General features: G+C 37.1%; 1 protein-coding gene across 1 annotated transcript in view; it reads right to left on the reverse strand.

Moving 5' to 3' along the window:
* LOC122401151 (lachesin-like) overlaps nucleotides 1-20780 on the reverse strand; it is a 136675-nt gene that overhangs the window by 55560 nt on the left and 60335 nt on the right. Inside the window, exon 2 of the mRNA XM_043403111.1 lies at nucleotides 15113-15320. Coding sequence (XP_043259046.1) covers nucleotides 15113-15320 — 208 coding nt within the window. The remainder of the gene's footprint in view (nucleotides 1-15112; nucleotides 15321-20780) is intronic.

The following is a 20780-nucleotide window of genomic DNA, read 5'->3' on the forward strand; positions in this document are numbered from 1 at the left end:
ACCATTTATGAATCTTTTGTTATACAGGATGTTTGGCCACACCTGGGAAAAATTTTAATGAAAAATTCTAGAGGTCAAAATAAGACGAAAATCAAGAATACCAATTCGTTAATTGAGATTTCGTTAAAAAGTTATTAACAAAATTAATATTAAAAATTATTAATAACATTTCAGCAACTACTCGAATTTTTTTCTCGAAAGTGTGTGGGATATTGGGGATATGTCTATTCACCAAAAATGATTGTAATTGACGCTCGCATACGAAAATAATTTTTTCAGAACGATTTGAAACTTTTCATTTTCACCGACAACTACCTCTGTCGATTTTTCTTAAAAATTCGTTTTTGATTTTTAGTAATTTTATTCGTCACCCTACGGAAATGTTGTCTAATACCTTTTTGTAGGTACCCATGAGCTCTACTTTAGAAAAACGTTTCATTGAAATATATTCACTATTGTAGCAGTTATGGCTGTTTGAAAATTGGACCATTTTTATGGGGTTTTTCTTATTTTGCCGAGTCAAGGATGAACTTTTCGATTATTTTTGGAATTTATACATATTCTCCACTAAAGTACGCGCAGTTTGCATTTTGAAATATTAAAATCCTTCAATCCGTTCAGAAGTTATGACGTTTTAAAGATACGCTTGAAATTTTGGAGTGACATTTCTGGCCAGAAATTATATTTTCGGTAATCAATTTTTTTCTCGAAAGTGCGTAGGATTTCGGGGGTATGTCATTTCATCAAAAATAATTGTAATTGTCTCCTGCAACCAAAAATAATTTTTTCAGAACGATTTGAAATTTGTTAATTTCGCCGAAAAATTTTCCTATCGGTGTGAAACTTTAAACGTTAATAACTTTTTAACGAAGTCTCAATCAACAAATTGGTATTCTTGATTTTCATCTTATTTTGGCCTCTAGAATCTCCCATTAAAATTTTTCCCAGGGGTGGCCAAACACCCTGTATACTGCGAATAAAAGTTACCGAACATTACTGCATAAGTTAGAAAATGTTGTATCGAGAGGTTACAATTAAAAAAGACAAAATAATAGTTTCGTTTAACTTCGCTTTTCACAAGATATTTCCTTCGTTCAAATTTAACTTTTCACTTGAACTTAAGTATTCTTGCTTCCTTCCAGCTACTGTTGAATATTGATCTTCATTCAGGCAATTTATTATTTCAAACTTTTGTACGATTACAAATCCTACGGTGTAAGGTATACCGATATTTCGCGATTGTTGTTGTTGTTAAAATCTTTCGATAGAACATTTTCTCAACCCATATTTATTCAGTAACGTTTATCGTGCGTGGAATTTAATTGCGTCATTCCGAAATTATACAGTTTAACTTTCGAGTGATTATAAGTTCAATGAAAACTTTACTATGCACGTCCCTTGAAGTGTTAAATCAATGACTGAACAATCGAATGCTGCGATTAAATGGAGATCGTACCGCAAAAATAAGAGAGACAGGCTGAACAGTTGATTCCAGCGGTTTCGAAAAAAGCATTTCCATCGTACGTGGTCCACTCGTGCGTTGAATTTTTTCAGAACAATGAAATAATTAGTCTCAAATGTTTCACAAACAGCGCAGACTTTTCGTGTTTGATTCGAAGCGTTTCCGTGTTTTCCGTTCCGACGGATCGAAAACATTCGGCGTTGATCATTTCGTCAACAGACGTGTCACTGTTTAGCCATCGAACCCGCCAATTCTAGTCGAAATTTTACGGAGCAGTCTGTGTACACACGACAATCAATTTTTGCAACCTGTCGCGCAATAAATTCCATTGCCATTCTTCTGGAAAGTGCAAAAGAAGCCAATGGACGCGGTATTTTCAACGACTCTGACACATTTTAAGCCGACGTGCAATACAAATAATGATCAAGCTTGATGGAAACTGTTCAAAAATAAAATAACTGCCATTCTAAATACTTTCCTAAGATATCTCCCAGATAACGCGTTGATCTACTTAACTAATTTATACAATGAGATATGGGTATCTAAATCTTTTCCTGACAAATGGAGGGAATCCATGGTCATCCCTGTTCTCAAACCTAACAAAGATCCTAGCAAAGCTGAGAACTATAGACCTATAGCCCTTACCTCCACTCTATGTAAGCTCATGGAAAAGTAATAAATAAACAACTTCTTTGGCTGTTAGATAACAAAGGTTTCTTAACTCCACATGAGTATCGTTTCAGGAAATATAGAAATACAACAGATCACCTTGTAAACATGGAAACATTAATCTGTGATGCTTTTATTACTAAGCAACACTTAATAGCTATTAATTTAGATATTGAAAAGGCATATGACATGGTTTGGAAAGATAGAATTATCAAAATCCTGGCCGAAAACGGGGTGGATGGAGAAATGTTACATTTTAAAGCTAATTTTCTAAGCAACAGATTAATTCAAGTTAAAGCAAACGGTGCATTATCTGAAAAATTGGAAACGCAGAATGGCATACCGCAAGGTTCTGTTCTAAGTGTAACTCTTTTTCTTATCGCGATTAATGAAGTTTCTTCAGTCATTCCACGGCTAGTTAAATTTTGCATTTTCTCCGACGACATTCCAGTTCTATGAAGTAGTAAAAATGTGACCACTATTCAATATATCCTCCAAGACACATTTAACAAAATACAGAAATGGTCTAATAATGCAGGTTTCAAATTTTCAGGTAGTAAATCCGAATTTATTAAAAGATCAAATCAGATCAAAATACTTGGCCTTTTATTTGACCACAAGCTTTCTTGTAAAGCCCGTATTAAATACCAAAAAACTGAATGTATGCGCAGAATGAATATTATCAAAGTAATATCGTCCCGTAATTGGGGTGCTGATAAAACAGTTATCTTAAACACCTATAACGTTCTAATAAGATCTAATTTAGACTATGGTTCTATAGTCTTCCCTTCTGCAAACAAATACATCTTGAACTCTGTAAACGCTATTCAATCTAATTGTATAAGGATAGCCTTAGGCGCTTTTCGAGCAAGTCCTATTCTGAGTCTCCTAGCTGAAGCCGAAGAAAAACCCTTGGAATTTAGAAGAAGGGAACTTAGCTTAATATACGCTATGAAGCTTTCAACTACACCTACAAATCCCGCTTACAATAATGTTTTCTGGATCCGATGTAATAGAAATTATGATGCTCAATGCTTCCATTCCAAACCCGTTTCCATAAAACTTAAAATATATTTAAATGATATAATTCAAGAAGTTCCACCAACAACACCTATTTCCATGTTGAGCATTCCTTCCTGGCTCACACCCTATCCTATAGTTGATTTATCGCTATCTGACTATTGTTGTTACGAGCGCGAGCGCGAGATCCTGGATTTGGTCGAGGGCAGTACTCGACCGGTGGTTTTAGGTATGGTTGGGAGAGAGAAAGGAGTTCCGGACGAACCAGGGGCTCTATATCCTGGGAGCCGTAGTGGGAGGTTACGTGGACGAACCAGGGGCTCTATATCCTGGGAGTCATAGGAAAAGGTTACCTGGACGAACCAGGGGCTCTATACCCTGGGAGCCACGTAGGTTTTTAGGATGGTTTTAGAATCTTGCTCTGTCGTAATGGTACACCTCGAGCGGTAAAGGTGTACCGGGTTCGTGAGATACTCCTAGTCTTACTGTTAATATGGTTCAGGGTTGAATTGAGTGAATAATACACGTGAGGAATACTACTTGAATATATATTCTTAACAATGCTCAAGTACAGTGATGGATTTACAAAAGTGGTACAATTGCTAAATTGCCTTGACGGCGAAAGTTCTATGTCGGCTTTTACGCGGCACGTTCGAGGGAGCTACTTCTCGAGTAGTCTAATGGACACTCACTAATAAAACCACTAAGTAAGTAGGTACGTTGCTTGATGGGGATTATAGCCCGATCTTGCCTCGAGTGTCAAAGTAGCGTTGTATCGAGAGTTTTAGAAAAACTGAACTCCTGGAGTAAGAAAATGCGGTCCTTACATACTAGAATTGAGTTCTTACAGTGACGGGGCATTACCATATAAGGTAATGAAAATTGGGCCGGATGCTCACATATGGCATGAGTCAACCCCGTTCAAAGGGTTGTGTTCGTTCCGTTTGTCGAGTGTTGCTTGTTCGGAAATTGTATTCGCAAACTGTAATTGAACTATAATTTTGTTGCTAATCTGCCAAAGTCTTCCGATGCTCTTCTTATATACTAAAATTGCCGATGAGGCGTAACGAAACTGACCAATCAGCCAACCTCCCTGGTCGGGGGTTGGATTTCCGAAATCCGCCTAGTCCAGGTTGCCGTCCATCAGTCGGGGTACAAACTGGACCCCCCCGAGAATGGATATTTTTCAACACCCGACCGGGGACCGTGCCCAGGTACCAAGGTCGTTAATCGACCGCGTGACTAGTTGGAAGCTTTATGACACGTCAATCGCTATTGAGAACGATGGAGCAGGTCCCTGGTAATTTTTGTAATGATTCTTTAGGGCCCTGACTATTCGTTTAGCTGTAACTATTAACAAGCGAATTGAAATTAGCTATCCTCAAAAATAGCGGTATTTACAAGCGACCGTATCGTAAACCTCGCCAAGTTCCTAACAGGTTGTACGCTAGATGATCGGACCAACGCCCAAGCCACCAAACGTTTCGGTCCCATACATAAGTGATATGTAACAATCTATAGAAACAATAAATAATCGGCGATTAAACGCTTACACACACGCTGCTACAGTCACGTACGTATAGACAGAATTCATTGTAGTAGCAGCGATCTTTTTGAAGAAAAGTCTCAGCTGCTAGTATTGTTACATTCTTCGCCGTGAACGTAAATCGATGCGAAAATTTCATTCATCCTGCGATTCCTTTTTACATTTTTAAATTGAAGTGTATTTGAAAAATTAATAACAGTTTTATTCGTAAGTAACTCGGAAGAATCGTGATACACGTACACGTAGACATTCACGAATAACATAATCGCGGTACGTGTTTATTTAATTGCATAGTGGTTAGTGCCTGAAAGGATTATTTGTGGATACTTGTGGACACTGTGGACAATCGTGGGGCGTGTATAATCGCATGTGGGTGATTTTTGTTCACAACATTGTGTATTGGAACTGGCATTCACCCTTTCTCTGTGAAAATCTCGTCGGGCGAGTTTTGATATGCCCTTCTGGATTTTCATAAGACAGGTTGAATCTTATTCAACGTAAGGTGTTCGCATTCCCATAAGTGGACAAAAATCTAAGGCTGTCGATAATGTCGGTAAGCAGAATTTTTCATGCTGCGTGAGAACCACTAGCACTCGCCTGCCGCAACCGTCCGCGCGAACGCAGCTGTTTACCGGATTGTCATTCTACAGGCGGAACTTTAAATGTTAATAACTTTGCAACGAAACCTCCATCAACAAATTAGTATTCTTGATTTTCGTCTTATTTTGGCCTCTACTATCGCTCATTAAAATTTTTGCTAGAGGTAGCCGAACACCCTGTATAGAGAAAAAATCTTCATAACAGTGACCTTCACAACAAATTTCAAGATCATCGAAATTGGTGAGGAATCGCTAAAGTAAATAATTACCCTTTTTCAGATTCTAAAAGTGTCATCACCTATTTAAAAAATTTTGAAAACAAAGAACCGATAATCCAGCTTATATTTCAGCTAATTTCAACTATTCAAAATAGCAATGAAGAAATTGTATTTGCATGGATTCCCTCACGTGTGGGAATTATAGGAAATGAAAAAGCCGATTTAGCGGCCAAGGATGCTATAAAATTAATATCCCAAAATCTCCCTATCTCCCACAACGACCTAATCAGGGAACTGAACGTAAGAATTAAAAACTGTTGGAACCAATTTTGGCTTAGCTCACCACCATCCAAATTATTTAAAATAAGGAAAGATATTTATAGTAAGAAATGCCCAGATATTATTGGCAGGAAGGATCAAATTGTAGCCACGCGACTTAGAATCGGCCACACAAATATGACTCACATCTACAAAATTACTAAGAATCCACCAACGATCTGTAATCCTGTAACGTTAGACTATCTGTTGAATATGTTTTGCTTAACTGCCCAATGTTCCATCTTGTACGATTGGGTTGCCAGCTTCCGACAAATCTCAATGACTGCCTCGGCAGTCTGGAAGGCATTACTGTAACTTTTTCATTTCTAAAACGAGTTGGTATATATAATAAGAAAATATTATAAAATTTAAATATTATTAAGTTTATATTAACGTTTATATAATAAGGTTTAACTATTATTATTATTAATTTGTAACTACATATGTTATATATCGTGGTCGCTAATGACCTTGCTGTTCATGCGACCTTTATAAATAAATAAATAAAAAAAAAATAACTGACACACTCAAAATTGTAAATGACACGGGAAAAATATATTCCAAAGATTGCAAATTATTATTTATCATTTGCACTCCTTCCGATTTTTTAAATATTGTAGAAAGCGCGGGGCTTTCGGGTTATGCAGAACATTTTCCAAGCTACGCCGAAGGAAACTTTATTATTAAATTAATGGAAATTCTCGGGTGCGTGTTAAACACGGCCTGCCACTCTACAAGGTGCATATTACTTTTAAGAACCGATACCAACGACAACGATCGCGTACATACACCAAAACGTTGTCGCCATTACGAAAGTGTGCCATTTTGTAATTCTAAAGTTTAATAGCGAAATACGTGTTCACCGGGCACGATTGACCAATCGAATCCAAGAAAGTGTAAACAGTCAATTTCACAGTGTTCGTCGAGCAGGCACGGAGTAACGTTGCAGCGATAAACAAGGAATTTAACGAGGGTTATTCGCGATAAGCTGGAGCTTTACGTTTATAAGCACAGGCCGCGGTTCCGTGGCCCCGCGGGTTATGCTTTGCGACACGCTTAAAGTCCGCGCGTTTGGTTTGCCCATCGGCTAATGGAATTTCGGAAATTTCGTTTGACAGTTAATCGTGTGTTTGTGTCCGGCGCATCGACGCGAAAGATATTTCATTATCCGTGGAAACAACGCGTTAACTTATTTACGAGCCAGCGTCCAGCATCTGCGACCGAAGGCAAGAACAACAACACTCGTCGCCTCTATGCAAATGTAATCTTGTCTCGTTTGCGAAACTACTGGCCCTTCGGTCCATACGGACGACCCCAATCGTCGAATTATGCGCAATCAGCGAACGAAATTCGTCAGTAACTTTATTTATATTATTTTAAACCAGCTGGTGCTCGTAACTTTCTACCCGGAGTTGAACAAAAGAGAATTTAAGATGCTGTTCGTTATAGAAAGACGCAAGTACTTTTCTGTTCTAGTAAAGGATATAATAATTTTATTTTAGAAAAGATAAAATGTTGTACCGCTTCGAGTTGCGAGAGAAAGTTTCAAAAAACGATTTTCAGTGGCGTCTTATTTAAACTGTATGTTATTGTGGAATTATAATAAGAAAGTACGCGATATGGTTCTGAATACCTGCAACAATATGTCTGCTTTTGCTCCCTATCACAGACAACATTATCCTAATCGGTGTGCTCGCGATCGAACAATAAGAAAAGTGAAACTCTTTTCGAAAATAGTTCTTTTGTGCCACGGTATCACGATCGTGGTCGCGTGCGTGAGCAACATAATATCGAAGAAAATTTTCTGAAAGACGTTCATAACGATCCGAAATTTATCAGAGTCGAATCAAGTGAGACGCTCGAGGAAGATAAAAGAAGATTCGAATAAACACGAAGAGTTTGAAGAGGTTTGATTGCAAACCATATAGCAGCCAGTATAATGAGGATGACAAATCTTAATGGAGAGAATAGTTCGAGCCTCGGTGGGAGTTTGAATTTCGACGTTTGAGGAAATCTGTACGATTTTAGGCTGCAGACTTGCTCGTATTCTCGCGCCCGAGGAACGCGGCGAGCGATCGTTCCAACCGATAGAGAAGAAATTTAACGAAGGGTTACGAGTAGGTTAAACCATACGCTCACAGCACGCGTTCTGCCGTGCTCAGCGACTGGCAAATGGGTTCCTTGCGAGCTGCAGAGGCCGGGCAGTTATTAGGCCGAGGAGCACGAGTCGCCAGGAAGGTGTTTAATAGCCCGCCAAGAGTACAATCGCCCTCGAAGGTTTTGGTGCGCGGTGTACACTTTACATATATTTGCATCCTACTGCCACAAATACGCCCCAGCCTACAAAGACCTACGCGGCCTCCTGGCCGAAGTGTCTCTATCTTGGCGGACAGACTCTTTCACTGGCGCGCCTTGATTACACTATTTTGGATCCACGATCCAGGCTAAACGCTTCCCTCCGATTTACCTTTCTCTTCAGTCCAGTCCTCAGCCATATATCACTCCACGAAGTTGTGGTCATCGAGTTATTGCATCCGTTATGCGATTACTGTCATATTAAATCTCCCCAATAAACAGAAAGCTACACTGACGTGCAAAATTTAGGGAACACTAAACTTTCATCGCAAAATTGCTGATATTTAAAGTGTGATAACTTCGTAACAAAACATCATACAACAATCATTCTGAAGTCGTTTTAAAGCTTGTAGCATCTATTTTCAGAATCCTCTAACAGTGTTCTCCAGAGTCATTTTTGCGTCACATGGGAGGGTGGAGAAGCGAGGGTGTTTATTTTTTCAAAAATTGTTCGATTTCAAACGACTGTAGACATTGACAAATTTTTTTAAGTTCTACAATTATCACGGAATTGAGGACTGAAGCCTCCCCTGTAAAGCGACCCCTCAAAAGTTAATGTACGATTTTGTTTCGCTGTTTTATTGTACTTTGAATGAGAAATATGCCACCAGCATTAGAATAACTCAAGGTACACCACGTGGAGGTTGCACGGACGGACTTGTACCTCATAAAATAAGAATAGATATGTTTTACGAATATATCGTGAATGTAAAAATGTATTGATTTTAATGTATAAGACTTGATGACGAGTGAGTAGCCTCCTGATTGTAAAACTTGATATTAAGAACTTGTCATGAGTCGGACTTGTCATTGTACAGGTTAAGGGGTTAATCGAACAGAGAGAACTAGAAATAATAGACCCGAACGTGAACAAAACAGTCATCAAAAGACCTAAGGAAGTTATCCACAACATCAGAAGAAGGCAGCACAAAACCAGTCAAATTAAGCGATTTAAACTTCAAGGCTCCAGATTTAAAACCAACGAAAAAACTCCATAAACTCCTTGAATAATCCATCAAGAACTCAAAACGACCCTCATTCCCTGCCTTCAACCTTAACAAAATTGATGCTATGCTCGAACCAGTCAAAACGTATACAGGGTGTTCGGCCACTCCTGGGAAAAATTTTAATGGGAGATACTAGAGGCCAAAATAAGACGAAAATCAAGAATATCAATTTCTTGACTGAGACTTCGTTAAAAAGTTATTAAAAAATTAAATTAAAAAATTTCAAATCATTCTAAAAAAATTATTTTTGATTGCGGGGCTCAATTACAATCATTTTTGGTGAATACACATATCCCCGAAATCCTACCCACTTTCGAGAACAAAATTCGAGTAGCGACTGAAATTTTTAGACGAAATTAAAAAATTTCAAATCAACTAAAAAAATTATACTTATTGTTAGTTGCAGGGGTCAATTACAAGCATTCTTGGTGAATAGACATACCCCGAAATCCTACGCGCTTTCGAAAAAGAAATTCTTTAACAAAAATCTAATGTGATGCCAGAAATGCTCCCCTGAAATTTTATGCGAATTTTTAAAATGTCATAACTCCTGAACGGATTGAAGGATTTTAATGTTTCAAAAAGCAAATAACGCGTATTTTAGTGAAAAATATGCAGAAATTCTAACAATATTGAAGAAGTTGTTCCTTGTCACCGTAAATTGGAAAAAACCTCATAAAAATGGTCTAATTTTCAAACGGCCATAACTCCTACAATAGTCAACATATCTCAATGAAATTTAGTATGGAAGTAGAGCTCATGGATACCTATAAAAAAGTACTAAACAAAATTTCTGTAGGACGTCAAACAAATTTATTAAAAATTAAGAACGAAAATCGACAAGGGGGTAGGTGCCTAAATTTTTCAGCGAAAAAAATTTCAAATCGTTCTGGAAAAAATATTTTCGGTTGCGGGAGTCAATTACAATAATTTTTTATGAGTAGACCTACCTCCGAAATCCTACCCATTTCTAGAAAAAATTCAGTACGGGCGGAACTGTAAACGTTAATAACTTTTTAACGAAGCCTCCATCAACAAATTAATATTCTTGATTTTTGTCTTATTTTTGCTTCTGGAATCTTTCATTAAAATTTTTCCCAGGGTTGGCCGAACACCCTGTATAGAAGACCATGAACACAACCATATACTAAACTACCTCCAAATTAAAAGTTTTCCAGAAGATGCAATCGAACCATTCAAACCCAATAGAAATATCAAAAGAATATACGACCATTACTCTAGCCTTGGTACAAATGCTACAAAAAATTCGCCCTCTACTCAAAGTGCAAAGCATAAAAAACAGGATAAGCCTACTGCAAATTAAATTAACTCAAAACCCACAAAGAAAACAAAACACAGACTGGTCATTGGAAATAGAAAGTGATTCCTCTTAATATAAATGAAATATATAATACAGTGGAACATAAACGAATTTTACACCTACTACGAACAATTACAGCTTTTACTAAAACAGCCTAACTCAACTACTCTTTGCCTACAGGAAACAAATTTTAAAAAACACCATCACACAGACCTTAAAGGATTCTCTACTTTCAATAGGACGAGGGACTATGTAGACCACGCAAGTGGAAGAGTACTCATTGCGGAGTCCGAAGAATTTAATAGCATCGAAGTCCCACTTGACACAAACCTGGAAGCAATTACTGTATCTCTTCTAAAATAAGCAAATAAAGTTAATAAGCAGATATCGTTAAAAGTCATATCGTAAACAAGATATTTACCGTCGCTAAAAATGCTTGGAAACACTGCTCCATTGAATAGAATTGATAATATTGTATCCAGACCACACGAGAATTACACAATATCACCGCCTCTACTTTATTGTGACAAGTGCCAACACCCTCTAACCCTCGAACACATATTGCTCTCTTGTACAGAATACGAAACCTCACGAATCCAGGTACAACTTCCAAATTCACTAAAAGAAGAATATTAATAATACCAAGAATGCAATGAATAAAAAAAAATCTCTCTACGAATCTATTTAATTATAGACAAATAATAATCTATGTCTGATGAACAGGAAGTTGGGCATGAGACAAACTCAACCGATATAATAAATATAATACTTTATTAGGGAGCACATGGACTTACATAGTGTGGTTACAACGTATCTATCAAAACCGGAAGGAACAAACAAGAAGAACAAAAACTTGTCACGCATGCGCGCATTGACTACATATTCAAATCATATTCTTAACAATATCGCTAATAATCTCGTTGTCGATGCGACGTTAAGCTTTCAATTAAAAAAAGAAAATAGAGACAACCATTTATTCGTAAACTACCACCGTCTGTCAAGACAGTAATAGACGAAACACTGTCGCAATTCATGACTACTACAGGAAAAGCGCGACGGTCATAATTAAGTGAAACTTCACGACTGCACAGACGGCAGCCTGTCGAAAATGGACGTGCTCCCGTAATAATGCGACGAAAGACCATTTTAGATCTCGCATCTTTAATTCAGGTAACTCGGCGGAACGGCGCGCAATGGGCTGGATCGAAGATTTGAGTGACATTTTACCGAAAAATGAACTTTCACATATCGATTTTTAATCAATTGGTATCGTCTTTCAAATATCTACTGACCTTAAAAACTAAAGAATTTGTGAAATTAACTATAAATTATAGCTGTATTGAACTGTTAAAGTTTAACATTTTCAAATGTACGTTTGACGCTCGAAAAATGTACTTTCTTTGTCACGGTATTGTGACGATCTCGTTTAATGTTTTTTCTTCATTTCTTTTCTACAATAAACAGCATTATTTTCCATTACAAAATATTAAATACAACTCAAGTTATTTTATTTAGTATACTAGGAACGTAACGTTGAATGTACTACAGAAAATTGTCAATATTTTTACAATTGACAAGGAATATCTTTTGAGTCCCAAGTTGTCCCACGTTCTAACATATCTCAATGTTTTCAGGATACTTTCTTTTAGATAATATATAAAAATCGTAACCACCTTCGTCCACCTTTCTGAATTATTAATGTTCAAAGTTATTGGTGTCATGTAATCTTACGCGGGGTCGGTAGCCATCATCGGTACTCTACGGTGTTCGGCCACCTCTGGGAAAAATTTTAATGGGGGATTCTAGAAGCCAAAATAAGACGGAAATCAAGAATACCAATTTGTTGATGGAGGCTTCGTTAAAAAGTTATTAATATTTAAAGTTCCGCCCGTACTGAATTTTTTCCCCGAAAATGCGCAGGATTTCGGGAGTATGTCTATCTACCAAAAATGATTGTAATTGACCCCCGCAAGCGAAAATAATTTTTCCAGAACGATTTGAAATTTTTTAATTTATATGTTAATAATTTTTTAACGAAGCTTCCATCAACAAATTGGTATTCTTCATTTTCGTCTTGTTTTGGCCTCTAGAATCCCTCATTACAATTTTTCCCCAGGGGTGGCCGAACACCCTGTATAGCTATTTAGATAATAAGTTGATGTGTATAAGTAGGTAAAGCTAAATGTAAAAATAATGCATTGTAGAGAACGTTCGTCTGTTTTAAACAAAAGCAATGTAATCTATACCACTTTCAAGTGTCTGTTCGCTCTCCTCTTAGAGATCATAGGAACAAAACAGGACGATTGACACCAACGTTTGTTTTATTTTTTTTCTGCATTCAGTTGGAACAGAACCATCGAACTGCATAGTGAACTGCACATTAAAAATATTTTTTCCGTAGTCTAGTTTTTTCGTTCTTTTATTCAGTTTAATATTCGCTTTTTACAGTTGTGTTTTGTATAGTTTATGTTTAGTGCATGTATTCTTTTGAGTTCAGTTAAGTTTATTCTGTGTGTAACAAATTGTATTCCGAGTTTTCTTCATTACTGTTGTTACGGAAGTGTTTGTTGTCTTTTACATTAAACAATGGAGGGATACCGTACAAATAGAGATTTATTTTTTACATTAAAAAATATGTCTAAAGATATAGATGATTATGGATTCTTATATCAAAAAATTTGTGAAAATGCCAATATTTGTGCAGAAACTTCGAGTGTACTGAAAATCAGTTTAAAGAAATTTACGTCAAAATTAAAAATGAAATGGGTGCAATCGCATTATATAGAACTGCAATTTCTAAAGCGAAATAAGACCTGGTTGGAGAAGGATTTTATGTATCCAAATGATATATTGGCACAAATTTCATCAACCTCACAAAGATCGAAACCAGTAGCAGCAAAACCGTCGACTGTCCAAATTTATAAAGGAAGAAAATTATACTCTCAGTGCACCAAGAGAGAAAAAATTCGTAGAACAAAATCTTTAGTAAATAGTTTTTCTTTGGAAGAACCACTGAGTGCAGTAAAAATGAGCCTACGAAAGCATGGAATGCATAAACAATCGCGTATAATAGGTCATTGTATTCGCCTTGAAACACTCTATCAGAATGTAAGTAAAAAAACAGACTATTCCATTTAAAAAAACAGAGTTGCCTTCATATCTCTTTGACGCCTCCACTTACAGAAAAATTGGTAATACCAGATTCTGAGCCCCCCGATACCAAGTAAGTTTGATCTAATGCATTTTCTCCTATCTTCAAAAACAAGCGAGTTATTCAGGTGATCTGTTTAAAATGCCCCACCCTGTATATAAAATAAGGAATACACTTCTGGTTTATTTCGCTACATGTGTGGGAAACAATTACATTTAAAACATTGCAAAGACCAATTAAATAAACACAAATATAAAATTAATTAGATATAGTAGAAGTAATTACAAAATATTCTGTACATTATTAAAACGGGAGAATTTTGTAATATTTTTCTGTGCAAACCGCATTTCGATATCTTTAATGGTTCGAAAGTCATACTAAAATGTCACTAAAATTTCTGATCCGGCCCACTGTGCGGCGGAGAACGACGCTGGCGTGACAAACCGGTGGCAAAATAATCAAAGATTATATATCGGTGTCTCGTAGTCGCAATCACGGGTCTGCAGCGACACTATGCTGTGGATGCTCGGGCGACCGTAGTTGGCGAAGTTTGACAAGTTGGCGTAACAGGAACGCCGGTACCAAGTGCCAGGAAAGTTTCCGGGATGGATCGGTTGATGCACGGCCACGGAAGAAGGATGCACCGTGTCGGGAAAGGACGTGTTTCGCGGGACAAGCGCTACGTACACACGGAAAACGCTGAGTCTGCATCATCTTTGGGGCGAGTTTCGCGTGCATCGTGTCGAGGATCTCGGTAGTTCCGAAAGACGCACGATACAAACTCACACAACAATTCCTAACGCACGATTTGCTTGCAAATATTCGCTGTCTATTCCCAGTGGAATTCTCCGTATCCTCGAATAATAATAAAACGAGCACGTTAACACCGACGCGTTTGGCCGACGTTCTGAAATCTTGGCTAACAACGCCCGGCGGAATACTATGAATTCTTTGTCCGTCGCGGAACGATCCTCCGCCAAATGCCAAAGATGGTATCCACTTTCGCGAAAAATTACATCTCCTTTCTTGGCGCGTTTCGCCGTAGCCCGAGCATACTAGCGGCCAACGGACGGGACAAACCTAATGCTGCTTAACGACGACGTGGAATTTTGCAATCAACATTCTGAACCGTTAAAATTACTTGCAACAGTCCTCGTGTGTACGTGCGTCCTGAGGCAGAATCACTTGTTGAATACTGCTGGAACACTTCGTTGGAAGGTGCTTGATGCAAATTTTGATCGCGTTTGCGAACCCGAGGGTGATGCTTGCAAAGTTTGGTACTTAGAAACTATTTATTATTCGATCGTTTCTTACGCAGCATCAAGTTGTTTTGAACGAGAAGGAATATCACGTTCGAATAGAAGGAATTTCGAAAGATTTTGTAATTGATAAATATTCTTAAGCCTTTAGTTTTGCATGCAAGACATATACAACGTTAATCATTACCGACTACTTCGAGAAATCCAGCGACGTTGATCATGGGATCGGTATTGACTTGGCACATGTACAATCCTCTGTCTGTTTCTTTCGTATCTTTGATGTGGAGGGACCAGTTACGATGACCGGTATGCGTCACGGAGATTCGGTTATTTTTCGTGATAACGTGAGTTGTTATCGTGAGAATCGTCTGTGTGTCCATACGGAGCCACGCCACCTGCAACACAGGGATATCGTCTAAACTTTCGAGCACACAGATACAAATTATATCTTGAACCATTCCATGTTATTAAAATCAACGCATTGGCTCGAGACATAGTTTAGCAATTTTTATAAATTTGGCCCGTGCGTTAAAAGTGTTGCATCGAGGTGCAAGGAAGCTACCTTGAAGAGTAAATTCAATTTTAAACTACCTTTCTTATTTTGGAAAACAAGGGACGTTATTGGCATCTCCTAAATCTTGGCACCCTCATATGAAATATAGCTTTGCCCTAAATTGGACAATATATCATGCTAAAATCTAATAAATACAGTTTAAAGAAATAAATTCCACACCGTCGAACGTTCAACACTTTTACTCGTAATTTGATAACAAATTTAATTTTCAATACACAAGCAAAATTGAATTACTTCAAATTTTCTGGCATTTGTTTCACGTACCTACGTGGCTCATTTTGTTACTGTGGAGCATACTACATATATCTAGCATATTGCGAGCAAATGGTTAAAAGACCACTACACAGAAAATGCTGAAATTCATTCAGTTTCGCTCGCGCAATTAATCAAAGGAATTTGTTAAAAACTAGGAGGCTCCTCCCGTTGCATTGCGTTTCGCCAACCCTTGCTTCCCATCCTCGACATCGCTACCGTGCCAAACAGAACGCCTTCCGCCATTCTGGATTTAGATTAAAATTCTAGTAGTTCAAGTACAGTTTGACGTGTCTGTCAATTTAAATTTTAATACGTTCCACCTCTTTGAAGTCGTTTTCGCTCATTTTTATATATTCAGTCGAGTATCCGAAGACTTTTACACGCCTCCAACAATTCTTGACGTGCTCGTATGTACTTGCCTATCTGAAGTTGCGCTTCAAGTCAAAAAAAGATAAACAGAGACAATTACTGTGACTTATACACTGCGTGTCATAAATTATAAAAACATCTTAAAATTATCTATTATATAAGAATATACCATATTTGAGATCACGTTAGCAATCTACAGTGGCTGTCACTTAAAATTGTACATCTAGCGATTCAGTCGATTTTCATTTATAAATCGTAAAATTTACAATAAATGACTGAAACACAGATACAGGCATATAGTTAAATGTTTCTTTGTTTAATATATCACAAAAGTAGAACGAAACTTTCAGTAATTGTTAATATAATAAATGCAAATTGTCGCTACGTATGAAATAAAAACAGTATGTACTTACTTTTTTTTATATTTAATATGTATACGGCTTATGTTAATATTTTGTAGGGTACCCACGTGAATTTTCAATATATTGTGGTCATCGAAGTATGGATTTAACTAACTTTTTTAAAAGTTTTTCTGATAGTTTCTTTATTTGTAATATTATGTAATCACAGATGTATTATTACATTAATCTCGGATAATTGGGAAAGTGTTTCAAGAACTTTAGTGCTATTATACGATAGTTAACTTTGAACCATGTAAAAATTATATTACAAATCATTGTCAGCATAAAGTTTAAAATTATTTAAAAGTCCCATTTTGTTGTAACTTTACTTTAAATTACTTTTTAATACATTCAGATAGATCCATTTGTCTGTTACATTATCTATAAGTACTAAATTTTCAACGCCATTTACTTCACATTTCAAGAATTATTAATGAAAATCGGCTATATCGCTAGGTGTACGATTTTTAATGACACTCACTGTATGTTTCCTTAGAAACAGTTGAGTTACATTTATTCTAAAAGACTGAACTATAGAAAACTGATTCGTTACTGTTTCATAACTATAGAAGCATTCGAATGTTGTTTTCTGTCGATATTTCGACAGTTTTGTTTTGTCTAGTGTGTTCAAAGTGTGATAATACTAATTTGGTTAATCATACCACATGGAAGTTATTTAAGTAAACAAGAAAAAGGCAAAATTTTAGCTTTTCACGGAAGTGATGTGAAAATACGTGAAATTGCACGTAGATTTAATTGTTCTCACAATGTTGTGATGAATTTTTGTTTAAATCTTCGATAAATATGGGCAAAATAAAAAGGGGGAACCAAAGAAGGAGCTTTCCTCCAGATTTTAACGTTTAATCCTTAACACAGTGAGCAATTCCAGTAAAACACTAACAAGGAAGGTTTTTTAGGTGTCCGCCTCCGATTGTTCTGAATTTTGGATATGTTTTAAAGGGCCGAAAAATAAGATATACATATTTTTTTATATCGACCCGTTTTCATATTTAGGGGGTGAAACGACCCCCTAAAGTTTCAGCTACAATAGGCTATCTCAAAAACTATCATAGATAGAAGAAAACTTCTTAAGGAAAAGTTTCATGGTTCTTTATGTACATATAAATGCTGGTCATCAATTTTGTAGAAAATAATTTGTTTATAACATTATTTTAAAAAAAATCATAATTTACGTAATAACAAAAAAAAACACAATTTCTTTTCTGAATCCATTGATATATCACGTAGTATGTTTGCCTCTTACAATTTTGCGTATTTCAATATTATTGATTTTCTGAATCATGTAGACTTTGCTTTCGAACAGAACACACAAATGAAATGTGCACTCTGTGATGAAACACCGATAGTTAGATGTTCTTGGTGTAAAAAAGCATTTTGTTTAAAACATTTTTTTCATGAATATCACTTCTGCGACATATTTGAATATTAAGTGAATCATTTTATAAACTTCATACATTATGTAAAAAATTCAGGTGATAAATTTGTACTATGTATACATACATTTGAAATATAATTGCACCAATCATGTTAGTAGTACCAGAAATTAATTTATATTAATTATATTCCTTATCACTTGAATGTATCGCATATTAATACGTAAATACTAAAGTAATTTTTATTAATATTGTAAGCTATAAATAACTTTACTAGTGCCTAGTATACATAGTAAACACCAGATATTATAATGGACATTAACCATACATTATATCTGATATGACCGCCACCCGATGTTTGTGCGCAACACCTATATGTATAATATTGAAATACGTAAAATTGTAAGAGGCAAACATACTATGTGATATATCAATGGATTCAGAAAAGAAATTGTGTTTTTTTTGTTATTATGTAAATTGTGATTTTTTTAAAAATAATGTTATAAACAAATTATTTTTTACAAAATTGATGACCAGCATTTATATGTACATAAAGAATCATGAAACTTTTCCTTAAGAAGTTTTCTTCTATCTATGATAGTTTTTGAGATAGCCTATTGTAGCTGAAACTTTAGAGGGTCGTTTCACCCCCTAAATATGAAAACGGGCCGATATAAAAAAATACGTATATCTTATTTTTCGGCCCTTTAAAACATATCCAAAATTCAGAACAATCGGTGGCGGACACCTAAAAAACCTTCCTTGTTAGTGAAATTAAATTGATACTTCAATTAAATGTGTCTCATTCGACAGTACATCGAATTATTATAAGTAGTTCTCACATAAGAAGATAAAATTTAATTAAGGCTTCACGACTATTAAGTCGGTATAAAGAAGCTTGTTTAAATATGTTCAAAACTATTTAAATTCGCGTTCGTCCGTGAAATATTATTTCTCGGCCGCGAGTCCCGTATCCGTTTGTGTACGTGACATTCCGGAAGGTTAGGCTGTCGCCGAGTTCGTTCGGCGTACAGACAGTTTAAAACCGCGGCCGTTTACGTGTTTTGTACGCTGACCTCACGCGAAGATTCGCTTCAAACGCCATTTAAACGGCATAGTGACGTCAGCATCGAGAGAGAGAACCGTATCGTTAATTGAAAAGAGATCGACAATCAGATTCGACAGCGCCACGTCGCGACGACGAGGCGCGACCGAGTCTTCGTCTGTCGATGCTCGACGATTTTGGAAATTATTCACGAGCCGACTGCCAACGGGAGCGGATCCCAGACGATCTCGCTCCTCAAAGTACGCGCTCCGCCGAGCAAGCAAAACGCTTCTCGGCAAGAAATAAATTTTGGACTCTGTAAAGAATTCTCATCGTTGCTGCGATTTGAGATTTCAAAAAAGAACAATCTCTTTAAGCGAAGGAAGTGGTCTAGTGCACGCAGCGCGTGACGTGACCGCGGACGCGAGAAGTTGATTGTACGTTGCAGTCGTTGCCGCGACCGCGACGTAAGGGACTCAGGGTGCACGCACCTAGAATCCCTTCAAAGCTATACGGCTTGGGAGCCTCCCAAAGGTCCTACCGATAGTTCGGTACCGCCTCGTGGAGAGCTCTCCGTGCAAAGGTCACTGCGAACCCTATCCGAAAACCCCGTTGGTGTACGAGTCGACCGTACACCCACCGGCGGAGTTCGGGTTCAAAGCGCCTCCCACTCTTCACGCCGCCTACCACATACGGTCCCCGTACAAACGGTCGCCGGGTAGGCTTTATAGTGAGGGTGGACCTGCTTGGGATTTCCTACTGTAAATTCGTTTACTGCACAGTCCCCGAAATAATCGGTCGCTGTGTAGTAGTTATAAAGCGTTGAAGGAAATTCCCTTGCACGACGTACCTACGTCGATCTGCGCGGTGAGCGTGCTCACGGGATCCACACACTTGGAGCTTTACGACCTCCATTTGGTGACCCGTCCGTGGCGACACAGAGCCTCCGACAGTTACGAGTCAATTCTCCGCTGTTCAGGACGAAAGTCTCGTCGATCGTTTTAATTAATAACGATTCGCGAGCAACAATAAAATACAGTCCACTTGCTTACGCTTAACGACAGCTGATCTCCCCCCTCCAAGCGCGACGATAGTCGCGAGGAGAGCGAGGCGAACAGCTGACGAGCGTGTTTACGATACGTGCAATCACGTATTTAATTCTGGTCGATCCTTTGTTACAGGAATCAAGGGCCAGTATCGCAGCCAGGGCAACGCCAATAGGGCAACCCGGCCCGACAAGAAAAATTATATTTATTTTCAACTTTTTATTTTTTATTTTTGTATTTTTTTCTACTTTTTTTTAACCTTTATAAAAATAAAAGGCTTGTCGCTGCGCGACAAGCGAAAATACAAATAAATTGTGTCAACTTAACTTTCCCTGAACTTTCCCTCATCCGGACCCCGGTTAGAACCCTTAGATTCTAACAAAGCTAGACTCTTAAAAAAGAACATTTGGAGCATTGTTGTTCGAAAAATGTATGCTGGTAATAAACAGTATCAAAATATATTCGAACTAAGAAATGCAATTACAACAGTTTGTAATAAGAAGTATGAAAAATCTACTAATTGAAATTCTTGAAAATAAAGGAGGTCCTACACGTTACTAACCTATTGATATAACTTAATTCAATTGTACTTTCAACGCAATATTTATATAATTTGTTTAATAAAAATACCCCGTTATTCCGGTTTTATGGTTATGAAACAAGAATAAATCAGCCTTCTGTAATTGTTTCTTTTTCTAGTGGATACGATTTATCCTTCATCGGCAGAATATCGTTTCTTATCACAATTTCAAATACACTTTGCTTTTCATT

Source organism: Colletes gigas, unplaced genomic scaffold (assembly GCF_013123115.1).
Source record: "Colletes gigas isolate AHSC1104 unplaced genomic scaffold, ASM1312311v1 Colletes_gigas_Sc00022, whole genome shotgun sequence".
Lineage (NCBI taxonomy): Eukaryota > Metazoa > Arthropoda > Insecta > Hymenoptera > Colletidae > Colletes > Colletes gigas.